The 26,442-nt window shown below is 41.8% G+C and overlaps 1 protein-coding gene across 1 annotated transcript in view; it reads left to right on the forward strand.

Annotated features, from left to right (window-relative positions):
* Positions 1-9,919: 9,919 nt before the first annotated feature.
* The window catches only part of DDX6 (DEAD-box helicase 6), a 92,757-nt gene continuing 76,234 nt past the window's right edge, over positions 9,920-26,442 (forward strand). Inside the window, exons 1-2 of the mRNA XM_033918320.1 lie at positions 9,920-10,138; positions 18,409-18,884. Of these exons, the coding sequence (XP_033774211.1) occupies positions 18,688-18,884 (197 nt within the window). The 5' untranslated portion in view covers positions 9,920-10,138; positions 18,409-18,687. The remainder of the gene's footprint in view (positions 10,139-18,408; positions 18,885-26,442) is intronic.

The following is a 26,442-nucleotide window of genomic DNA, read 5'->3' on the forward strand; positions in this document are numbered from 1 at the left end:
TTGGGGGTGTTGGTTGGCAGCGGGAGAAATTGGGCATCTCTCCCGCTGTTGTGATATTTTTTTTAATTGTTTATTCTGTTCATGTGCCCATCATTATAACCAGCAATGGGCACATGCAAATTTAGCGAGTCTTCGATACTCTCCGCCAACCTCATTTGCATGAGCGTTTTTTTGGAGAATGGCTCACTTTTTTACAATTGCTACTATAATGGCTGCGATAGCAGCCCATTGTTTTTTTTTTAAATCTACTGCTGAGGCCCTCCAGACACGGCCAGGAAGTCGGGGCTTTCCAAAACTGGGACATATTACCAGGTTTTGAAAAGTCTGTCCGGGCACCCAGACAAGGAGCTGCAGGGAATTGAATTCACAAGCTCGAGGTGCAGAGACAGCTGCTGTAACCACTAGGCCATGCCTCCACTCCAGGTAGATCTGGGGAAAAAAACATTGCTCATCCCTGGGGGTACATATTATTAAATCTTGCTACCAGAGGAAGATCAAAGATGTCGTTGGAAGCAGACGCCTGAAAGGAGGCTCTGCTACTGAGCCGTGACAACTCTGCTAATAGTCTTCCCTTACCTGAGGACATGGGGAAGAGAAAGGGAGCGACCCGCATTGTCCCTTTGGCGGTGCCGGCAACCCAGCAGCGGTTGGTGCAAGCGACGATTACGGAGGCATTCTCCCATGTGGGCGAGTCTGTACTTCCTACTTCGGGGGAAAGCCTGGCTTCTTCGGGCAACCCCTTGCATACAGAAAGGGCGTTATTGAGCCCTGAGTAGCGGATGATACTGCTCCGACCCGAAAGTACACTGGTGGAGGGAGAGCTGGAAGCATCGCTCCTTAGATTGGAATCCTCACTGTCTGACTTAGGAGGGAGCCCAGATCGAGCCCTGTTGGAAGTGGGTGAGCCAGGAGAGGATCAACAGCTCCACACTGGGTCTGAGGTGAGAGGTATTTCGGGAGGGACCAGCATACAGCTTGGAGTGTTGGAGAAACCCGCAAAAATTGATATGGAGGCACTATGGCAAGCTATATCTGTTATGGATGCTAATCTTAAACTATCTTTTTCTACTTTAACTACAAACTATGGGACAGCTTTTTCCATAGTTGAGCAACAGGGTCTAGTTATTGCTCAAATGAAAGAAAAACTAGAGAAACAGGAAACAAAACTCTCCGAAATGAAATAAGTAGAGTTTGGACTGTTAAAAGAAAGAACTTATATGGCCAGAAAAATGGAGAGTTTTGAAAATCAGCTGAGGAAGAATAATTTGAGACTTTTAAATTTTCCTAAATCTCCGGTGATTTCTCCTATTGAGATGGTTAGAAAATATCTTAAGGAAATATTGTGTATCCCACCTGATAATTTACCTCCTATAGTTAGAGTTAATTATCTACAGTTAAAAAATTTTGGGGAGGCTTCTACCCCTAATGAGATTCAAGGAGATAAAGGAGGGGATTTGGATTTGACAACCTTCTTAGAGAGTTCACTAGAGGTGGTAACTGAAAGGAGAACCCTATTAGTTACATTAGCTTTGGAAAGTGACCGTGACTGTATTCCGCGTTTGTATTTTCGCCATTTAAATGATCAGTTTTTTTGGGTCAAAATTCGTATATTTCCTGATATGGCTCAATAGTCCTAGAAATGGAGAAAGGAGTTTTTGGCATTAAGGCCAAGAATCCTTGCCCTGGGTGGAACTTTTTTGTTAAAATTTCCGGTAAAATGTTTTATTACCTATCAAACTAAGAATTTCTTATTTTTTGAACCCAAACAGCGGTTAGAGTTTATTAAATCAAGAGAAGGAGGAGCATCCGTAGCAACTAATGTATAACTTGCTATAACGGCTGTAGGCAATTCAGAATAATGTCGCTTCCCTTTTGTTCTATTTCTTATGACCTGTTGATCTTCTCAAAATAGGGTGGACTAAATATCTAAAAATTGTTTTTCCTGTCTTTAGTTGTTTCTATTATGTTTTATTGATCTATTCAAGTTGTAATCGTTCTGCTTGATTGTAATAAGAAAGTTGTTATAAATAAAAAATTGAAAAAAATAAATCTTGCTACCTTTTAAGATCCTGGAACGCCCTGAGCTAGATAGACCTTTGGTTTGACCCAGTATGGCAGTTCTTATATTCTTATAATGGCAGTTCAAGATCCATTGACCCATCAGTCTGCACAGATTAAGACACTTCCTAATTTTCTACTACTTAGAGGTAAAGAAGAGTAGAGTCCAAAAGATGACTTCATACCCAGGTAAAGTATTCAACTATGCATAGTTATTATATCATCTTGTATAAGTCCTTAACGCAACATAGTAATATGTTTTGGTGAAAATACACCTTCTTCAGGGATTAATATTAAAAATCCAATTCTGTCTGAAATCATACAAATGAGCCAGGTAAGACTATGGGCTCCTTTTATCAAGCCACGCTAGCGGTTTAATGTGCGTAATAGCGCATGTTAAACTGCTGGCCGTGCTAGCTGCTACCGCCTCCTCTTGAGCAGGCGGCAGTTTTTGGCCAGCGCGTGATGAAAAATTGTGTGGTTTGATAAAAGGAGCCCTATGTGAAAATAAGTTGGGATAACTTAAATGATAGTTTCTGGTGGGAATCCCTATGCCAGATTTATAAGTTTGAAAATATTAATTCTTTACAGTTGGAACATCATAGTAAATTTAAGGAAATTTGGGGCCCATTAACAAAATATTGCAAGATATGATTATGAACTATTATCATTATTATTACTGCTATTATTTCCCTTTGTTTCATGAATGAACATCATACATATCCAGGTGGGAGGGGGATAAAACAGTTTTATATTTTATTATTGGAATAGAGTGCAATATGGTATGTTACTTGAATGTTCATGTGTTTGCACTTTGTATTTGATATCAAAAATGAATAAAGAATTTTTTTTTTAAAAAAAGAAAGAAAATAATCATCCCAAAAGCAACAGCTGGTGTTCTCAGTATAATCCCACCCTTGGATACTAACAATTTTTAGTGCTAATTGGCAAGTTTGGATTTGTGCACACATCTTGCTAAGCACTAGTCCATAAAGATGTGCATACAAATCTTTTAGAGTATAACTGAAAAAAAGGCATAGCCATGAAAAGGGCATTCACTAAAGATTCACACCGTATTATAGAATTTGAGAGATCTGCACTTAGGGCTCCTTTTACGTTTTAGCGCACGCACCGGATTAGCGCACATTAGCCAAATATCTATCGCCTGCTCAAAAGGAGGCAGTAGCGGCTAGCGTGTGCGGCAATTTAGCGCGTTAAATCCCTAACGCTCCTTCGTAAAAGGAGCCCTTAATTTAGACCAGATTTCAGTTGGGGTAAATCCTCATGCACAAAGTTGGGCACAGATCCCAGCACCAGTGCTAGAGAATGACACGGTGACAAAATTCATCACCGTTTCCGTCCCCGCGGATAACCGCGGGAAATAATCCCATGTCATTTTCTAGTGTCTATTTCAGCCTCAGTCCTTCTACACCAGCATTATTCAAAGCAAAGCTTGTGGGCCGGTGGCTGTGGCCATTCATACTCTGATTCTTATGTGAGCCAAGGATAATGAAGCCATTGTGACATCACTGATGTGATTGGCTCTTAGGCACTGGTGGAATGAGGCATTATGACATCACAATATCTGCTCTGGATACCAGAAAATGTCATTCTGTAGTGTCTGTTTCAACCTCAGTCCTTCTACACCAGCATTCTTCAAAGCAAAGCTTGTGGGTCAGTGATTGTGGCCATTCATACTCTGATTCTTCCCTCTCTCTTTAAAGAATTACATGAAGATGGTTTCCCACGGTTATCCGCGGGGACGGGAACGGTGATGAATTTTGTCACCGTGTCATTCTCTACCAGTGGCGTAGCGAGGGGAGGGTGGTGCCCTCTTCACCCTCGTCTCCGCCCCCTGTTCTTACCCTGATACCCCCAAAGTGCGCACTCCCCTTCCCTCCCCCGTACCTGTTTATCTTCAATGGCGTACCAATGTTGGCTCTCCTTTCGATGTCACTTCCTAGTCGTGGGACCCGGCAGTAACATCAGAGGGGAGCACCAAGAGCTAGAGGTACAGTGGTGGGGAATTGAAGGCACACGCAGTGGGGAAGGTGCAGGAGAAGGAAAGGCGCCAGCATCCCCTCCAAGACAGCACCTGGGGCAGACCGCCCCTCCCTGCCCATGTACTAAGCCACTGCCCAGCACTGCATGCTGTTCCATAAATGGCACCTAACTTACAGATTCATTTGTAGAATAGCTCCCAACGTTCATTTTTTCAGTGCCCAAATCTGAGCGCCATTTACTGAATCTACCCCCTCTCCTTTTACAAAACCGTAGCGCGGTAACAGCTCCAACGCTCATAGAATTCCTATGAGCGTTGGAACAGTTACCTCTGCATCCAGCACTAAAAACTGTACTATGGTTTTCTAAAAGGGAGGGGGGGGGGCGGCTTGTCTTATAGGTGTTTAGTATAAGCTGAAGACTTTAAACGAGGCTTCAAATTATTATTTTTTGCAAAAGATTTACAGGTCAGGTGCTGGCCAAGCAGTACAAAAAAAATCTTATGCATCACATTTCCATAATACTGTATACCTTTCACTGACTGACAAGTACTTTTAGATTTCCTCTTTTTGTTAGCACTAGAATGAACCGACCTCTTCAAAGACAAGTGTTCTACTGCCTCCCACTAGACTCTTCCTGTTTGCACTGTCAGTTCAGGGTTTGCTCAGGTGCAGAATGAAGCTTATCAGATCCTGTGCACCTCTGCTGCTTGCTTGCTTGCTCTTTCTGGTGCTTGACACAGATTTCGTTCATGACATATATAAGATTTTTTTTTGTTGTTGTTGCCCTCTTAGCAATACAGTTCTGTTGGTTTGTTGTTTTTTTTTTTTTTTTTTGCTGGAAACATTACCTTTGTGGTAAAGCAGCAATCTCAGTTTCAGGCTTTCGTTATTTTTCACCTCAGACTTTCTGTTGAGAGCCACATGAACCGCAGGATGCCTGTAAATGGACCTTTCCATTTCAGGAGTATATGCAAACAGCTATAGGTGTCGGAACTGGGGAGGCCAGAGGGGCCATAGCCTCCCCCCCCCAAAAAAAAAATTCTCAGTCACTGTTTTTAGTCCTCCCACCCACCTTTCTCCTGGTGTTATGCTTAAATCTTTGTGCAGCCGCCATGCAGCGTCAAACAGCAGGCCTGCCCCAGAACCCTTCATACTACTTCCGGGGGCAGGCCTGCTCGTGGACACTGCGCAGCGGCTGCTGAAGATTTAAAACTAAAGCACCGGGAGATGATGGGTGGGGGACTCAGGAGTTATTGAGTGGTTGTGCACCATGGTGGAGCTCCTGGGCCATGCCCCCAAAGTAGCATTCCGCTGCCTATGCAAACAGCTCTCAATGCTGACAATACAGCCCCTGTGCTAGAAGTGCGATTGACCAGAAACCTGATGAAGGCAAAAGCTGCTTTTCAAAGCATTCCCCTTTACAGACTCCTCTAGCCAAAGGTAATGGTTATAGTAGAAGAGTAAAAAGGGAGCAGAGTCCAAAATAAAAAAAAGATCAGCTGTATATAACTGATTCCCATACACTTGATGACAAAACTGGAGTTTTGCTTTGATATTTTTGTTTCATTCTTCTGTTTGTCATCGCACTACTGTCTTTTTACACTTTTATGTTCCACAATACAAATAAACTTGTTAGTATTAATGGGATATAGTCAATTAATAGGATCTGCCCCCTTTGAAAAATGAAGGTGGTGCCTCAGTCATATGTAGGGTTAGCACATGGCTCCAGAAAAAGGACGGATTGAGACATCCAGGTTTTACGTCCATTGCTTTCAGTGGAGCTACAACCCAGGTGTCTGTCTGTCCTCCTTACTTCCATTGCTTTCAATGAAAGTAAAATCCGAATGTCTCAATTTGTCCACCTTTTTCTGGAGATATACAGTACTATACAAAAAAAGATCACCCAATGCATTAATTTCAATGGTCCAAACAAACTACTAAGAAGTGCAGCAGTGACACCCAGGGCCCATCATATTTTTATACCCCTCCCCTCTCATCTATATGAAAAACATGATTTTTAGTAACAATCCACACATTGCACAACACGAATGTACCTAGGAAAAGGCAGCATCTTATATACTCACCCACTGTAAAACTAAACAAGCCAGACCAGTACAGATTGATCCTGCACAGTCAGTGTAACAGAGAACCATGTGTTTCGTACACACAGAAGACAGAAAACACCTTCGCCCAGTATGGAATATGTAATCACAAACTAACCCCCCCCCCCCCTTTACAAAACCATATTGTGGTTTTTAGCACTGGCCACGTTAGTAACAGCTCCGACACTCATAGAATTCCTATGAGTCCATAGAATTCCACCGAGTCCAGCACTAAAATCCACTCTATGGTTTTGTAAAAAGTGTGTGTGTGTTTTAAAATAGAAATATGCAGCCAAAAGTTAAACTGAATCACCAAGGAGCTGGATTCTGCAACACCACAGAAACAATAATAATAATAGTTTTATTTTTCTATACCACCAACACCCAAAATGTTCTAGGCAGTTCACAGAAGAAAGAGGACTGAACATTCCATTGATGATACAAAGCATACAAAAAGGCAGTACAATATTTCAAAAATGAAAAATACAGTATGAAACTATGAGATAGTCATCAGTCAAGTAATACATTTTTTTTGAACAAATAGGTCTTAACCAGTTTTCTAAAGGTACAATAAGATGCAGATTGTTGAATCAGACCGTCTAACAATACTTCAACTTTACCTGCTTGATAAGCCAAAGATTGATCAAAATACTTTTTATAATGGCAATTTTTGGGATTAGGAAAAGTAAATAAACCAGTACGCCGAGTAGACCTATGGCCTCTTTTAGAAAGCCGCGACAGCAGCTGCACTGTGCTAATGGCCCCGAAGCCCATAGAGATTTAAAGGGCTTCGGGGCCATTGCCGCACGGCAGTCACTAGCATGGCTTTGTAAAAGAGGCCGCTAGTCAAACAGTACAATTCAAAATGAGAAAAGAGATATACTGGAGCTAATCCAAATAACATCTTATAGCAAATACAAGTACATTTTAAAAGTACTCTTGCTTTCATTGGCAACCAGTGTAGCCAACGGTAGTAAGGGCTGACATGTTCCTGTTTTTTTAAACGGACCGCTGTATTTTGGATTAGCCTTAATCTTCCTAAAATGGTTTTATAAGCTCCCAAATAGATTATATTGCAACAGTCAAAAATAGATAAAATTAATGCTTGAACTAATAATCTAAAAGAAGTAGGGTCAAAGTATTTTTTAATGGAACACAATTTCCATAACGCAAAGAAACATTTCTTAACAAGCATATCAGTATGTTCCCCCAGGGTTAAATGGCAGTCAAATATAACTCCTAAAATTTTAAGAGAAGAGACTATTGGATATTCTTGTCCTCTAATATTGTGCAAAATATAAAAATAGCAGATGTAAATTTGAAAAAACAGAGAAATAGCAATCATCATTTTACAAATTAACAAATAATCCCACCCCCTTTTATGAAGTTGCGTTAGTTTTTATTGCAGGCTGTGGCAGTAAAAGCTACAACGCTCATATGAATTCTATGAGCATGCTTTTATCGCCACTGCCGGTGATTAAAACCCTAATGTGGCTTCATAACTCCCCCCTTTTTATGAAGTTGCGTTATGTTTTTTTATCGCCGGTCTTGGCAGTAAAAGCTCCGGTGCTCATAGAATTCCTATGAGCATCAGAGCTAATATTGTCGTGGCTCCTCCTCTTGATTCAATAAACTCTAACTGCTGTTTGGGTTCAAAAAATAAGAAATTCTTAGTTTGATAGGTAATAAAACATTTTACCGGAAATTTTAACATAAAAATTTCACCCAGAGCATTAATCCAGCCTTGGACCTTTTATCCATTAAGTTCAGCATTCTCTCTGGTAGTTGCCAATCCTGGTCACCTACAAATACCCAGCAGATGTTAACATAGGAGAAGGAACATAGGAGAAGGAAAAGCCTTCTCCTATGTTCATTTCCAAAAATAAGGGTGGGGGAGGGGTTCCTATGTCTTATTAAATAAATAATCATTTTTCATGGGGTCCTAGAAGTCACAGCTCCTCTGGAGTTACCAAATAAAACTGAAAAGAAGGCAGAGCTCAGTAGGTTACAGGTACAATGCCTGATGATGTATTTTGGTATTACAATATCAGAGTGAAAGGGGAAAGGGTAGCAGAGCCCTGGAAGTTAAAGGGGAACTAATTGAAAGCTGGCCGATCGGCAGGGTTCTCCTTAGAATCCTTCCTCGTGTATCATACTGAGCTCTATTCTGCATGAAGGGCTGCTCCTATAGAATTCCTCATCCTTGGATTTGCTGCAGGAAACTAAGGGACAAAGTGCTAGCAATGGTGGCCCATGTCACTGTCTTCCCAGTTAAGATTTTGATGTAGAGACTGAGCTGCACAGGACTCCCATGGGATTCTTATGGATGACGTTACCATGGGATTCCTGCAGGAGTGTAGTCAAAAGCGCTGGTGATACCAGAATGAGGCTTGGAATATACTGAGAGGCAATTGGAGTGCCAGAATGAGGCTTGAAATACCCAGAACTGAGGCATGGAATACTCATTCAAATGTGGGAGGCTATAGGGGGTCAGGAGAAAACGCAGGGCTGCGAGCAAGTAATAGTGTTGACTTCTGCAAATACGAGTGGTGATGGAATGGATCTTAGTAGGCACAGGCAGAGTGGATGAAATTTCTGTCCTATTTTGATGGCAGTGCTATACTTTAAGCAGCATCTCTCCCCTCCACTTTCAGAACCAAAATGTGACAGTCAAAACCTGGGAGCAGACAGGAAAGATGTTGCTTAAAGCTTATGGGCGACGATCTGCTGCAGAGAAGCATAAACGAGACAGTGAGTGAGAGATTATGGGGGCAAGCGAGAATAAGGAAGGGGGTGTGATAATTAGGGGATGAGGGCTAGTGATTGGATGGGAGCAAGAAAGTGAGAAAATTTGAGATTTTTTTTTTTTTGGGGGGGGGGGGGGGGCGATAAGAGGACTGAAGGAGCTATGGCAAGGTATGAGGAGATGGAAGGGGCGTGGGGGCATTGAAGGTTGAGTGGAGTGTGAGAAGGGATCAGAGTAGGGAAGAATGTAAATATTCTCCCTCTCTAAACTGATCCTGGATCCCTTCTTTCTTTTTTCACCCTTCTTTTCCTTTTTCCTGATTCTTCCCCTCTCTTATATACCTTTATCCCCTATCTCTGTTGCATGAACTCCCTTTTCTATAATTACCTTCTTCTGACATCCCCTTTCCCAGTCTGCTGCGACTTCCCTTTTTCCTTCCCCTTTCCATTACTATCACAAAGTCTCTTTCTCTCTAAAAATGGATGACCAAAAGTAAATGGGCTATGAAAAAGACTTAAAAAAACCAACAATGCAAGTTTTTGAAAATTGCTGTGTAATTTTCAAAGTCTTGGAAAATCTGCAGCCATTTCAGAAATCAGGGGTTGTGGGCCAAATCTAAAGATTAGGAACGATTCCCTCCACTCCCGCCACGCCTTAAGTTAGCGCCCCGAAGCTGCTAAGTATTTCACGCGAGAACCCGCACAAGTTTCATCAAGTAAAGCTTGATATTTAGGCGCGCAGCGTCCACTTAGGGTCTAGCGCGGCTCGGCCGCGGTGATGTCTATTGTCTTGGCCGCAGGGAAGAAACTGCAGAAGCAAAGTATCTTCCAGATGTGATGAACTTTATATTTAGAAAAGTGTCCGAAGCAAGCAAGGCCGAGGTAAAAGACGGGCTCCTCGGCGATTTCAAGGCTAAAAACGCTAGTTGTCTGGTGGTTAATTAGTCCGCGGCGGAGGCGGCGCTAACCGCGTCACCGGCGGTAGAATCAGCTGACGCGGCGGGGGAGGGTTTAAAGGAGGAAGGAAGCCATCTTGTAGCTTCGAGTCAAAATAAAGAAGAAAAGAGAACTTACTTAAAAAAAAAAAAAAAAAGAGAGAGCGCGGAAAAGACAACAAATGAAAAAATATATATATCTAAAACAAGCAAGCAACTAACCAGCTGGAGGCCGGAACTGCTCCTCACTACCTGACACGGGAAAAATTCGCGGAGCGAGCTGGTCCAAACCTCGGTAAATGTGCGAGAGGGTGGCGATGGGGCTTGGGCCTGGCGCGTTCCGGTCTAGGGTGTCCGACCCCCCCCCCCTCCACTCCCTTGCGTGCTTGGCTTTGTCCGGACCCGTTCGGTTCGCGGGCGGGGGGGAAGTATGTGTTCGGAGGATCCGATGGCCTTGCGGTCGCTCTCTGCTTGTGGTGTTTAATTGGGAGCTAGGCCCGCTCTCGGAGTGCCCGCCCTGTCCTGGGGTGGGAGCTCCTTTGTACGAGAGCTCTTGAGAACACACGGGCCCCCTTCTCCTTTGGAGAGGGGACTTGTATCGTTTCCTAAGTTGATTTACTTCTCTCTTGGTGGGTTTTTTTATTTTTTTTTTTCGTTGCCTATTTATAAGGTGGTTTCAGTTTCTGATTTTGTAAAAACCATGATATTAAAAGATAGTGGCGTATAACTTACACGTATAAGCTGGGGCATCATTGTCTTTTTTTTTTTTTTTCTAGGAAGTTGAAAACATCATTTAGGTTTAAGATCGGTCGAATTGCCGCTACGTGGGCATCTCCTAAGCTCTAGTGAAAACAGTGTAGATATGCCCTTTAATGCATAGTACAGTTAAAAAAAAAAAATCAACTTATTTCGGTTCCATTAGACTTAAGAAGCCTTATGTAGCGTATTGTGAATGATATAACGCTTCCAGAATTTCCAAAATCTCTTTAGTTTTAGTTCGAGAAAGTGGCGTTTGCTTACTATTTTCCAGATATTGGTTTACCTTTTTTTTTCTTCTCAGGGGAAGCTTAGTCATTATGTAGTATATAATTACTACTACTATTTGTCATTTCTAAAGTGCTGAAAGGAAAGGTGTACATAGCACTGTACGTGTGCATTTAACATGTAATTGATGGTCTCTGCTTAGAAGAGCTTACAATCTTAATTTAGGCAAACAGGACTTATAAGGGGTTGAGGAGTTTCTCGCAGAGAATGGTAAGATGGCATAGGTATCTTGTGGGGGGAGTTGGGCGTTAAAAGCAGCCCTGAAAAAGCGAGCTTTTTAGTTTGGCCTTCAATACTGCTGGGGATGGAGCTTGATGTAATGACACAGGCCAACAGCACATCAAGATAGAAGGGATGGAGTCTGGAGTTAGCATTGGGGGAGAAGGGAACGGATAGGAGGGACTTACCCGATGAATGGAATTTGTGGGAGGCAGCATGGGGAGGGGGAGATATTGAGGGGCTTCTGAGTGAATGAACTCTATATTGTCTAATCTTTGTAATGTTACTATTATGAATCCTTATTAATCTTATGTAAGCCACAATGGTTCCTAGCAGACAATTGTGGGGTATAAGAAACCATATGGTATGGTTTAGCATGTTTAATTTATGAGGGTCACTTAGGCCTGAAAATTGCTTGTCTCTGTGACTTGTTCTGTTCTAGAAATTAAAGGTAAACCTGGTTTTACACTTTGCACATGATTACCCTCAAAGGAGCTTGGCTGTTTTTCTTCTATAGTCTTAAGTAATTCTGTGATGGTGGCACTTAATTAATTTAAAATAAAGTCCTCACTTCAGGTACTGACAACATTTAATGATAACTGCTGTGTCGTGACTTGTCTTAAAAGTAAATTCTTTGTTGGTATTAATGCTGGATCATAATTGCATTATATAATTAATCATAAAGGTAAACTATCATGAAGGTAAACTTTTTTAAATTACATGTTAATTTTTGTTTAAGTAAAAACATGAGCCATGAGTAGTAGTGTTATCTGAAACAATATGTAGGGCATTTTAATTAAATAAAAAACGTAACAAAAAAAATGAACATTCACAGTTGATCACAATCAGTTATTCTAAATATTTGCGAAACAGATATGTTTTCAGACTTTTCCTGAAAGCTTGGTAAGAAATGGAAGTTGATATAAAGTTACCAATTTGTTTATCCCACATGCCAACCTGATACCATAGAATCTTACCAAAAATCATTTATAGACACATCCTTTAACAGATGGAAAATAAAAAAATCGTAGACCACACAAATGTTTCCAAACTCGAAAATCATTCTTGCCTCTATGGACAACCAATTCAGCTTATGATAATACTGTGAAACATGATCGTTGGTTTTTTTGTTTTGTTTTTTTCCAATCCAAAGATCAGGCGGATAGCAGTGTTTGGAATAAGCTGCAACCTTTTAGTGTATGGAAGTGTGTACAATTGTATCAAGAAAACAATTTGCAATTAGAACATATTTTACTACTGCTATTGAGAAAGATGTGCTACTAGTGTCAGATTATTTCATGGTGTAAAGAAAACATTTTCATTTTATCTAGGCTAGGGTACTATATTTGTTATTTAAAGGAGTATTGAGGAACTCAACACTTTTTTCTGAATGTTCCCCTGTTTTGTCGTTTTCTTCTTTGCAAAGATGTTTTTGGCATGTATGCTTTTTTTAACTGTTTAAAACTTTATCCTTTCCATAATCTCAGAATGGTAAAAAGCATACTCTCCATGATCTGAACACGTGGCTTATTTTCAAAGAGCAGTATGGTCAACAGAATTAATAATAAAGTCTGATGTTAGTGAGAGAGAACAGTTGAAAACCTGAATTATGTGATTATGGGACAGATGCTTTCTTGGCAGTCTTTATTACGTGAAAAGCTGATGCTGTACATAGACTTCTACTGGTCAGCATGCATTTTTATTGTTTGAGTATGGAAAATAATCTGAAGTGTGACTGAGGCTAGCCCACCCTGTAATTATGATATAGGTTAGCTATAAAGGCATGTTGTATGTTAACTTTACATAACATTGTAAGATTAAGTTCCTCATTCCTGATTTTCCCTATTATTAAATGTCACAAATATCTTAACAAAATTGTCGAACTGTATTTTACAAAGGGAACCTGAGTAAATGCAACAGTTCTTAGCTTTGTTACTTAAATGAAATAATATATTTATCTACACCTGTGGCGGGCCATAATAATAAAAAAAAAGCTTCTAAGTTTGATTTGGGTGTAGGGCGCTAGTTGCCCAAAGTCGGCAGTGGCAAAATGTCCATTCTCAAAGTATGTCTTAAAACATTTTTTTCCCCAAAATCAAATCTATACGTCCAGACGTTTGATCATCCAGATCACCACTATGTCATCTTTATACCACATTCTCGACCAAAAATTTGTCTTAAGTCCCAAATGCCCAGAGCAAGACCTTTTGGACATGGCTTCTGTGGAGGCTCGAATTAAATTAAAATTTGGTTGCCTTTGTTATAAAGTCATCAGCATGTCGCCCATCTACTTATCTGAATTATTTTCCTTTACTCAATCCAAGCATTCATGCAGTTCATACAGCCTTTTTACTTTTCCATCTGTCAAAGGCTGTCGTTAACACAAAATACCACCAATCTTTGCTTCTTATTAGGTGGCTTTCTGGGACAAGGAACTGAAACCTTTGTTACTGAGTTCCATGTCTTACAATCATTTTAGAAAGACACGTTTGTTCACAAATTAATCAATTCTCTCTAGTTTGTATTTGTTAAATTTTGTAAACAACATCGAACTTACCGGTTATGTGGTATAGAAATGACCTACTCTGTTCTGTTCCAGCATTGTGATGGACTGGCCTCCCAGACATGGTAACAGAGCAGAGGGGCACCTTATAGGGCACTCCTGTGAACTTCACATAAACATCTCACCAAAACTCCCTTATAGGTTATGGTGAGCACCCCAAAACCCACTTTACCTACCTGTTTACAAGTACAACCCCAATTGCTGCAGTGGCACCTATATAGTTTCGGAGTTTTTTGGTGGGCTCGCATTTTCCACCATTAATGTAGTGGTTAGAGTGGCTTATGGGCCTGGGTCCTCCTCTTTTTGGTTCAGTAGCCCCCTCCCCCGGACTACTTAAGCCACCTCTGTTCAGCTCTACTAGGCTTTCCTTTAGCAGGTGCTGATGTTCCAGAGGCAGGGATGTACATTTTTATTCTGGTGTAGAGACTGCGATTGGGATGAAGCAGAGATCCTTGACTCTGTGTAAGCAGAGAAGGAAAAACTGGTAGAAGATATGGCTCCCTGCTGGTGAGTTGGGAGTACCATGGTTGTACCATGGGAGTACCATGGAGCAATTAGAATCATGGTGGCATGATCGTTCTTCAGTTTTACTAGAGTCTTGAGAATGAGAGGGAATGGAGGAAATGTGTAAAGGGACAGATTCGTCCATTCCAGAAGAAACGCATCTGCCTCGAGGCGGTGAGGAGAGAATATCTGGGAGCAGAATCGAGGCAGTTTGAAGTTGTGGGGAGCTGCAAAGAAGTCTATCTGAGGTGTTCCCCACTATGAGAAAATGTGATGAAGAGACGAGGAATGGAGAGTCCATTCGTGAGGTTGCAGTATACGGCTCAAGTTGTCCGCCAACAATTCTGAGCCCCTTGAATGTAGACAGCTTTGAGGAAGATGTTGTGACGAATTGCCCAGTCCCAAACCTCCAGAGCTTCTTGACAGAGGGAGGAAGATCCCGTTCCTCCCTGTTTGTTGACATAATACATGGCGACTTGGTTGTCCGTGCGGATGAGGACTACTGTGTCGTGAAGGAGATATTGAAAAGCATGGAGAGCTTTGAGGATCGCTCTGAGTTCCAATTGATTGATATGATACTGACGATCCGTACTGGTCCAGAGGCCTCGAGTACGGAGACCATCGAGATGAGCGCCCCAAGCTTAGGTGGAAGAGTCTGTTTAAGGACTTTCTGATGAGGGGGCGTTTGAAAAAGCAAGCCTCTGGAAAGATTGGAAGAGAACATCCACCAACGGAGAGACTTCTTCAAGGAAGGAGTGACTGTAATGTGTCGAGAAAGAGGATTGCAAGCCTGCGTCCACTGAGAGGCCAGGCTCCATTGAGGAATTCTGAGATGAAGTCTGGAAAAAGGAGTCACATGTACTGTGGAGGCCATATGACCCAGAAGCACCATCATAATGATATGTAAAACTAAAATCACAGAGGCTACCAGTGCCTCACATCAAAAAAACTATAATCAAAATCCCATATTTTATCTTTCAGAAGAGGTGTTTATTCATCATTTTCTTAAAACTACTCAAACTTGTTTGCTGTTGTAAATATCCCAGAAGCTTATTCCACTCCTGAGGACCCACACACGAAAATATGCTAGCTGTAGACACAGCTAGCCGCAGCTGTAGACACAGCTAGCCGCAGCTGTTTCACTGTTGGAATATGTAGGTCATCGTGAGTCACCGAGCGCAATACTGTGGTTCATATGGCAGAATCCATCAATTGTTTTGATGCCTTATTGTGTATGCAAAGATGCACCATGACCAATAATTTATAAAGGATTTGATGTTCTACACTTCTCCCTCCGTATCCATGGGGGTTAGGGGCAGAGCCAGCCCGCGAATATTCAAAAAACCGTCAATATTCGGGCTGGCTCTGACCCACTTCCCGCTTCCCCCCCCCCGGCATCCCTTAAGCCTTACCTGGTGGTCTAACGGGTTTTCGGGGCAGGAGTGATCTTCCTGGGCTCCTGCCCCATGCAGATTACTCATAGGAAATGGCTGCTGTGAGCTCCCGTTATAGTCTCGAGAGGTAGCCATTTCCTATGAGTGATCTGCACAGGGCAGGAGCGTAAGAAGATCGCTCCTGCCCCGAAAACCCGCTAGACCACCAGGTAAGGCTTAAGGGGGGGTCTAAGAGGGCTTAAAAATAGCCTGAAAAATGAAAACAGATCTAAAAAAAAAAAAATTGCGAATAACGATTCGGAGGGAGAAGTGTAATTTTAACCAATACAAAGATATATAGCAAGTCACAGCAGCCAATTCAACAGTGGAGATAGCATGGGCAGCCCCTACAACCCACAAGACTACCAGGCCTAGGAAGAGGGGGGAGGAGGAGATTGAGCTCCTTCAGTTAATGGTGGGGTGGGGGGGGGGGTGCAGGAAGGAGTGGGGGCTGTTCCCATTTGGTGGCCAGGCCAGTTTCAGCTAAAACTAAAGCAGTGAATTTTGGCTGCCCTCTATTATTCCAGTTTTGTGGATCTTATGTTTCATATTGTTTTGTTTCAAACTTGATTATATACTGTATTTGGTTAGTTTGCAATTTCAATAAAATATCTTCCATAAATTAAATATATATACACTGCCACAGAACTCAGCTGATTCTTATGAAATTTATTGTGTAGTATCCTGAATGAAGCTGATGTAAAATGTTGTAAATATTTCCCACCATACCACAACACTACCTTGTGAAAATTAATTGTTGCTGCAAACAATACACTTCTCCCTCTGTATTCATGGTTTTAGCAATCGTGGTTTTGATTATTCACGGTTTTTAGCTTGCTGACTCCTCCCTCCAAATTACGTCAGCTTGCATAGAGAAATTGCTGATTCCAAGCGTTTACAGAGAAAATCTCAGATTACCATCACTTTCTTCAGGAACAGGACAGGGTTCATAGACAAAATCGCGTGAGACAACGGTGCGCCGACAACTGAGCGCAAGGTTGACGGCGCGCTGAAGAAAAGCACTATTTTAAAGGGTTCCGACGGGGGCTGTTGGTGGGGAACCCCCCCTATTTTACTTAACAGACATCGCGCTGGCGTTGTGGGGGGTATGGGGGGTTGTAACCCCCCTCATTATACTTGAAACTGAACTTTTTGCCTGTTTTTTAGGGAAAAAATTCAGTTTTAAGTATAATGTGGGGGGTTACAACCCCCACAACCCCAGCGCAATGTCTGTTAAGTAAAGTGGGGGGGTTCCCCCCACGCCCCCCGTCGGAGCCCTTTAAAATAGTGCTTTTCTTTGGCGCGCCGTCAACCTTGCGCTCAGTTGTCGGCGTGCCGTTGTCTCGCGCGATTTAGTCCCGTCACCACAGGACAGGTCTCCCACCATGTTCGCAGTTTCACCATATTCACGATGGTTTTTAATAGAAAACAGCGAATAACACATGAAAAAGTTATTTGCGGTTTTTCTGTATTTGTGGTTCTCTTAATCCCCTATCACAGCGAATACGGAGGGAGAAGTGTATAAAGTAATAGTTTGATGTAGTTGGGCTATTAAGCTTGGCTTTTATGAATATTCAAGGACCTTAAACTTTTATATTTATTTTGTAGGAAAAATGTCTTGGAACTCTATTCTGGCACATAGTCTGTCTTTACCAGTAAACTTGTTGTTAGGAAAGTGCAAGATTATATGTAAACTAAATGGGGATTGGTACAATACTACTGGAAAAATAAGATACTTTGGAGTACAGTGAAGGAAGCCTCCCCTTCCACCCCAGATAATCACACTGGATGAATATGTTTATAAAAGCAGTTAATAAATCCTGAAAATGATATCCTGCTATGATGGAAATATAACTGTTTTCTGTCCTGTTATATTTGAACTATAAAAGTTCTGAAGCTTATTAATATGCCCTGGTGAAAAGCACTCGGATATCTTTTATACTAATGCACTCTTTGTTAGAAAGCAGATGTTATGCTTGTCATTTCAGAAAGACTGTGTTGGGAATAGTGTGCTTGTTTTGAGTTCTCACCAAATTTTCCTTGTAAATTTCTACCACACTGGTGATTAAAAATAGTTTTTAATAATTCAGATGGTCTTGATGGGCCTCTTCAGCATTGGGAACTGTATAACTTGGTACTTAAAATACTTGCTATGACTTCTGGATACATGGGTTGATGTTTCTTTGGACAGCCTGCCCAGGTCAAGACCCCATTCACAGTCATGACCTACAGTTTGGGAAGTCCTGTTAAAACCATTTGGTTTAAACTTGCTGCTTTTGCCACTCTTATCTATAATTACGCCTCATGTGTTTTTTGTCTGAATTCAAGAAGGCATGTGATAGGCACGTTGGATCTCTTAAAGAGAGGAAGAGATAATGGTTTCTGCAGATGGGCAGACTAGATGGGCCATGTGGCCTTTTTATCTGCCATCATGGTTCTGTTAGTTTTCCTTTACAGTCTTGTTGGAATGTGATGGTAATCATCTGCATTTATAATAGCCCTTTACACCCAAATGTATTTTTCTTGAGTTAAACTATACAGAAATTCCCTTTCAGATTTGGTACCTTGATTTGCTTCACTTTTGAGAGGTGTATTGTAATCAAACTGAGGTGCAAAGAAGTTACCGTAAATGACTGTCCAATGTTACATAATGAATCTTTATGCAAGACTTTGCCTTATCTATTCATAAATTGATCTGATTTATAGAATTTGTTATGCTGCCTTTCTTTATATATTAGTTTAAGTCTGGGAAATGTAACAATTTTAGCTCTTCAGATTAATAGTCATTTTTTTCTGTTTCAGGTTGACCTGAATACGTTCAGAAATAATTCACTTTTGTTTAGAAGGTTTTTTTCCTTTTTTTAAAGAAAGTGGTTTTGGTGCATCCAGAGCAGGTGACTTGACTGTTCAAAGACTCGCAAGTACGCTTTGCCTGTGCTGCAATAAAAAAGGACTCATACATTGAGCAAGACTTATCTCTTCATTTTGAAGAGCCTAATAAACTGTTATTACAGTTTCTTTACTGACTTTCAACGTTTTGAAGTTTAAAATATATGAAAGATTAAAAGGATACATAAGAGAATGAGCACCACAAGAACCGAAAACCCTGTTATAATGGGTCTGACTAGTCAGAATGGGCAACTGCGAGGCCCTGTGAAACCCAGTGGGGGTCCAGGAAGTGGAATACAGACTCAGCAACAGATGAATCAGCTGAAAAATGCCAGCACAATCAATAATGGCACTCAGCAGCAAGCACAGAGTATGCCCACCACGATAAAGTAAGTGAATACTGTACACTCGGCAGTGTTCTCTGTTTTGTATACAGAGGTGATATATGTTGCCCATTCAGTGGCTTTAATGCTGCTCAAGTTTTAGCTGATAAAATGAAAGTATTTTAGTAATTAGTAACTTGAAAGAATACTCTGAAAAAGTTGTAGAGATCAAATATAATTTGCGCTATAAGAATTTCAAGAATTGGTTCCTGGTCAGTTTTCAGCTTCCATACAACATGATCATTAAAGAAGCTGTTACAAAACAGGTTTACTTCTTGGTTGAAGAAAATAGGTTGCTTTTGATTGGGATGCTATGTTACCAGAAACATCCATAAGCCACAGGAATGTGGAGTAAAACAGCCAATAGATGACAGAGGAAAGCAAATATCAGGTAGAATGCATTAATTTTTTTTTTTTTGTCTTTAGCATTAGAAATTAAGATGTCCCTCGATTATACAAGTATCTTGAGTGGGAGCATCAGTAGTTCAGATATTTCAGCTTTTATTTAAACCAATATAAATGTGAAATGAATACTGCTTGACGTGTAGCTTTCTGGACACACATACTTAAATCTGAAATGCCGTTTGTAGTGGTGTATAGAGGATAGATGCGAAAGGCTGGTCTGTATACTAAAGATTTCCCAGTTGGTAAAGCTGCATAAAAAATAATTTGACTGTCACAGTAACAGTCCATTCTAGAAACAAAAGTGCAAAGACTACACCAAAAGTAATAGTTCATAAGTGGATAAATGGCCATTCCAATGCAACAGGAGCAGTGATCCAGAACTAAAGGGTAGTCACCTTGAAACTGCACCTTGTCTTGCGGAAGCTGCCAGTCCTCTTCTTGCACGGCTCCATCTTTCCTTGCAGAGGGCTGTGCTGTAGCCCCTCAACTTCTCAATCCATTAGCAAAAGTGAAAACGATCTTCTGATCTGCTCTGATTTATTATTTTGTTTTTTGGGGACTTTCTTCCCAAATTGAGGCTTTTGTGTTGCAGAGGTTCCCAGTGTTCCTGGGACAGCAGTGACTGTAAGAAGACATAGAATCTTGGTGAAGGAAGTCTGTTGCTAGCAGGCATCTCTGAGTACCTACCTAGTCTGCTTTACCAGTTTAGAAGGCTCGGGGGCTGTTCCCCTGGGAGCATAGCTTGCTCCAGTCTGTCTGGATCTTGAGTGCAGGCAAGCTCTGTGGATCTTGGATCGGTCCAGAGGACTGAAGTGGAGCAGGCTGTTTTTCTCCCTCCCCCTAGTTAAGCAAGTGGATCAGTGGGGTTTGGAATCTCAGCCTACCTTTTTAAGGTCTGATTGGCAGCTAGAGTCCTTGCATGCCTGAGGCAGAAAGTCTTCTCTTCATAGCTACACTGGCAGCTAAGCAGAAAAAGCAATTCCTAGCACAGCAGGCACATGCGAGTATTGGCTATTTCAGCCTATGGAGAAATTTGAAGGGGAGAGGGGTCGGAGCATTGCAGTGTTTAGGTTTCCTGGGGTCAGATTTGAGGGTCTCCTACTGATTTCTGTGATTTTTTGGTGGAGTTTCTTTTTGGCTTCCACAGGCTGTGATTTTTTTTTTGTGTGTGCGCGCGCCAAAATCACTAATGCAGTGGCTATCCTGGATATCCAGATTTTTATTTTAACTTCTGTCTGCCTTAATATCCCTCACATTTTCAATAATTCAGCACAGATGGACTCTTGGGCTTGGATACACTGGATTCATGCCAGATGTGTGCTGTATGGCCAGCTGAGAAGCATCAAAGTGCCCATGCATGTGAGGGAGAGGTGAGAGCCTCAGGCTCTGCCTCCTCTGATCCCTTGAGTGTCCTAAGACTACAGGTTGGGCAGCGTGGATGGACCATTCGGGTCTTTATCTGCCTTCATCTAATATGTTACTATGTTACAGATGGGTCATTCTGGAGGGTCCAGGTTGTTTCTAGAAGCGACAGAGGCTAAATCTGCATCTGCAACGAAATGGCGCTACACATAAGAACATAATAGCCTTACTGGGTCAGACCAATGGTCTATCAAGCCCAGTAGCCTGTTCTCATGGTGGCCAATCCAGGTCACTAGTACCTGGCCAAAACCCAAAGAGTAGCAATGTTCTATGCTACCAATCCAGGGCAAGCAATGGCTTGCTCCATGCCTTTCTCAATAACAGACTATAGACTTTTCCACCAGGAAATTGTCCAAACCCTTCTTAAAACCAGCTACGCTATCCGTTCGTAACATAACCTCTGGCAAATGCGTTCCAGAGCTTAACTATTCTCTGAGTGAAAAAATATTTCCTCCTATTGGTTTTAAAAGTAATTCCCTGTAACTTTATGTATCCCCTAATCTTTGTAATTTTTGATGGAGTGAAAATCGATCCATTTGTACCCATTCTACTCCACTCAGGATTTTGTAGACTTCAATCATATCTCCCTTCAGCTGTCTCTTTTCCAAGCTGAAGAGCCCTAACCTTTTTAGTCTTTTCTTTATCATCTTGGTCGCTCTTCTTTGAACCTTTTCTAGTGCCACTATATATTTCTTGAGATAAGGAGACCAGAATCAAACACAGTTCTCCAGGTGAGGTTGCACCATGGAGTGATAGAGGCATTATAATATTCTTAGTCTTGTTAACATTCTTTTTTAATAATTGTTTGCTTTTTGGTTGCTGCTACACATTGGACGGAAAATTTCATCATATTTTTTACGATGATACCCAGATCCTTTTCTTGGGCACTAACTCCCAAGGTGAACACTAGTAACTGTGATTTGGGTTATTCTTCCCAATGTGCATTGTCCACATTAAATTTCATTTGCCACTTGGATGCCCAGTCTCCCAATTGCCAAGATCTGCCTACAATTTTTCACAGTCTTCAAAGACTCTGAATTATTCAAAATTTGGCAGTACGTCTGATTTTCGGTTTAAAAAAAATGGGCACATATAAGTCCCTATTATCGAAAACTTCATTGGCTGCCTCTGGAAGCAAGAGTTTTGTTTAAACTTTCTTGTCTCTGTTTCAAATCAATCTTTGGTTTGGCCCCTGTGTACCTGGTTTCCCACTTTAATTTGGGTTGTGCTATTATGCCCACACGTAGAATCCACATATTTACCCACCCAACAATAAAGACCTGCCGATACAAAAGATTCCTGGACAGAACTCTAGTTTTCCAGGCAGGTAAACTGAACGATTGGCTGGGTAACATTATCATGCACTCCTCATCCTATTTTAGTTTTAGAAAATTAGTAAAAATGAAACTGTTTAACCGATTTGTTACCTAAGAATTTTTTGTTCATTATCTCTCCTATTCTGTATACTTGTATTCGTTGATTCTACATTGTAACTATGTCGCTGATTGTCCAGCTCTTCTTATTGTAAACCATCTCAAACTACCATGGCTTTGGTGGTATATAAGAAAAAAATTATTATTATTTAACCCTACCCTCTGTTTTCTATCCGATAACCAATTCCTAATCCACAACTGAACTTTGCTACCTATCCCATGACTCTTTAATTTTCTCAGGAGCCTCTCATGAAGAATTTTATCAAAAGCTTTCTGAAAATCTAAATACACTACATCAACCAGCTCACCTTTATCCACATGTTTATTCACACCTTCAAAGAAGTCAAGCAAATTGGTGAGGCAAGATCTCCCTTGGCTGAACCTATGCTGGCTCTGTTTCATTAAAAAATCCCACAATTTTATTTTTTATAATTCCACCATTTTTTCCTGGCACTGAAGTCAGGCTTACTGGTCTGTAATTTTTTTAAATCAGTGTAACATTAGCCACCCATCAATCTTCAGGTACTACAGACAATTTTAGCGACAGATTACAGATCACTAACAAAAGGTCAGCAATTTCATGTTTGAGTTTTTAGTATCCTGGGATGTATACCATCTAGTCCAAGTGATTATCACCTCCACAGAAGAGGCAGAAACTTCAAAAATCTTGTTGTCTGTCCCACAGAAATCAGCAGTCTTTTTGACATGCTTTTAGAGAGCATGGCCTTTACTACCAACCAAGCCTCTTCCCTAACCTATCAGAGGTTGATTACAGTATTATCGATGTTAGGCTCTTATCCAAATGGATGTTTGGGTCCAAAAAGTCATTGCAGAGGGTTACTCTATTTCAAAATGATACCTCCGAATCACCTTCCAAGAGTGTTCTCTTTCACATCTCAACAGACATCCCTTCTTCAGGAAATCGAAGCTTTGCTTAAACTAAATGCCATTGAGCTGGTTCCTCGTTCTCAGAAAAATCAGGGGTTCTACAGGTATTTTCTAATTACAAAGAAGACGGGAGGTCTTAGCCCAATTCTCGACCTCTATAAATTGAACAGATGTCTAGTAAAAACAATTTTGCATGCTATCCCTGGGGACTCTATACCCTCTTCTAGAATGAAATGAAAGCTATGCTCTCTAGACCTCAAAGAGGCTTACACACATCCATACACCCGGCTTACAGGAAGTTCCTGTGGTTCTGTATAGCTCAACACTTTCAGTACAAAGTTCTGCTGTTCGGCCTGGCTTCTTCTCCAAGAGTATTCACCAAGTGCAGCAACTCTATGTACTTACGGAGTTCAAGTATTCCCATATCTGGGCGACTGGCTAATAAAAAGCCACCTCCCCTCAAGAAGTACTTTCAGCAACACATTTGACTCTAAAGTTTCTTCAACAGCTAGGACTCGGTCAGTTTTCCAAAGTCTCAACTTCAACCCTTTCAAACTCTGGAATTCATAGAAGCCTTTTTCGATACTATACAGCAGGTTTCTTGTCTAAAGACCATTTTAGCCGGGCAGACTCTTGGGGGTGCATAGCATCCACAGTCCATGTTACCCCTCTAACAAGACTTCACCTCAAACCAGTTCAATGGACTCTATCCTCTCAATGGTCCCAGTCTGTCAATCCCTTCTCTCAAAAAGATTAGTCGCCTCATCTCCTCATCAGTTTCTTCAGTGGTGGCTGAATCCAACCAATTTTTCCAGAGGTCTACTATTTCACATCCCTCCGTATCAGAAAGTGCTCACCACAAACGCATCCATGTATGATTGGGGAGCTCACCTGGACGGTCTTCGCACACAAGGTCATTGGTCTGTTCAAGAGAGAACATTCCACATCAATCTGTTGGAACTCGGAGCAATTCGGTATGCTTTTAAAATCTTTCAGAGCAGCCTATCCAACCAAGTCTTCCTGGTTTGCACAGCCAGTCAAGCAGCAATGTATTACATCAACAAGCAGGAGGGAACGGGCTCTCTCCCTCTGTCAAGAAGCCGAGTACATTTGGAACTGGACGATTGCTCAAAACACTTCTCAAAGACAGCTCTAAGAAGTGTGTTTTGAGCAATCGCCCAGTTCCAAATGTACATGCAAGGATCTCAAACACACTAGGCAACAAACTCGACAGATTTCTTTGACCACACGAGTGGATTCTCAACTCCAAAGTTTTTGCACCACGTTTTTTCATTATGGGGAACTCCTCAGATCTGTTTGCCTCTTCCCACAATCATAAGTTGCCACGATACTGTTCCAGGCCGTATTCTCCTCAACCTCTGGAAGCAGATGCTTTTCTTCTGGATTGGACAAGCAAGTTCCTATATAAATTTCCTCCAATCCCTCTCATTCTCAAGACGTTAGTCAAACTCGACAAGAGTCGGCCACCATAATCCTCATAGCTCCTTGAGTGGAAGAGGTGGATGGAGAGGCAGTGGATGGAGAGCAAGTGACTCTAGGTTTCTTTTGGAAATACAGCGATTTTCTCTGCATTACTGGGAATCAGCGATTTTCTCTGTACTGAATAATTGTTGGTAATCAGTCTCTGCAATTTGGAATCGGCGATTTTCTTTGTAAAAGTTGTGAATCGCAGATTTCAGTGATGTAATTGGAGGGGAGGAGCCAGCATACTTAAAACCACGAATAATCAAAACCGCGATTGACGAAACTGTGAATATGGAGGGAGAAGTGTACTTGGTCCTCAATTCACACATTCACATCTCACTACTGCCTAGAATCCTATTCAAGATGAGGTGGTCATTTTGGCCAAGCAGTATTGCAGAACTTATTTTCTTCTTAATGGCCAACTTTCCCTCCATCCTATTATGTTTAGCTAGGGAGTCCCACATGTGAAAATATGCTGCCTGCTTGTCCTAGGATAAAGCACAATTACTTACCATAACAGGTGTTATCTGGGAACAGCAGGCAGATATTCTCACATCCCTTCCACCTCCCCAGGTTGGCTTCTTAGCTTGCTTACTGAACTAAGGTACTGCGAGCCTATGTTGGGTGGGAAGGCACTCACAAATGCGCAGTGCGGGCAGTCGTGGAGTTTCTTAAAACTTAGTGACAGTTCACTTTTCATACTGTCTGTACCGGTCTCTGTGGATGACGTCACCCATATGTGAGAATATCTGCCTGCTGTCCCCAGATAACACCTGTTACGGTAAGTAACTATGCTGTATGTCCCTTTAGTTCATAGAAACATAGAACATGACGGCAGAAAAGGGCTACGGCCCATCTAGTCTGCCCACACTAATGGTCCACCCCCCTAACTACCTCCATGAAGAGATCCCACATGCCAATCCCATCTTTTCTTAAAATCTGGCACACTGCTGGCCTCAATTACTTGTTGTGGAAGATTATTCCAGCGATCAACCTTCACCCTTTCGGTGAAGAAATATTTTCTGGTGTCGCCATGAAATTTCCCACCCCTGATTTTCAACGGATGCCCTCTTGTTGCCATGGGTACTTTAAAGTAAAAGAGATACTCTTCCACCTCGATACGGCCTGTGACATATTTGAACGTCTCGATCATGTCTCCTCTCTCTCTGCGTTCCTCAAGTGAGTACAGCTGCAACTTACCCAGTCATTCCTCATACGGGAGATCCTTGAGACCATCCTGGTGGCCATTCGCTGAACCGACTCAACTCTCCGCACATCTTTTTGATAATGCGGCCTCCAGAATTGTACACAGTATTCTAGATGGGGGTCTCACCATGGATCTGTACAACAGCATTATGACCTCGGGCTTACGGCTGATGAAAATTCTACGGATACAGCCCATGATTTGTCTAGCCCTGGATGAAGCTTTCTCCACTTGATTGGCAGTCTTCATGTCTTCGCTAATGATCACCCCCAAGTCACGTTCTGCTACAGTCCTTGTTAGAATCTCACCATTTAGGGTGTAAGTCCTGCATGGATTTTTGCCGCCAAGGTGCATGACCTTGCATTTTTTAGCATTGAAACTTAGTTGCCAAGTCTTTGACCAATGCTCCAGCAGGAGTAGGTCCTGCGTCATACTGTCGGGCACTGAGCTTTTGTCGGGCACTGTGCTTTTATCTGTTGTGCGGTTGCCTACTATGTTGCATAGTTTGGCGTCATCGGCGAATAATGTAATTTTACCTCAAAGCCCCTCAGCCAAGTCTCTTACGAAGATGTTAAATAGGATCAGGCCCAAGACCAAGCCCTGCGGCACTCTGCTGATCATCTCCGTCGTATCGGAGAGGGTACCGTTTACCACTACCCTCTGAAGTCTACCTCTAAGCCAGTCCCTAACCCATGCGGTTAATGTTTCACCCAGTCCCATCGAACCC

The sequence above is a fragment of the Geotrypetes seraphini genome, chromosome 13 (assembly GCF_902459505.1).
Source record: "Geotrypetes seraphini chromosome 13, aGeoSer1.1, whole genome shotgun sequence".
In the NCBI taxonomy this organism is placed as follows: Eukaryota; Metazoa; Chordata; class Amphibia; order Gymnophiona; family Dermophiidae; genus Geotrypetes; species Geotrypetes seraphini.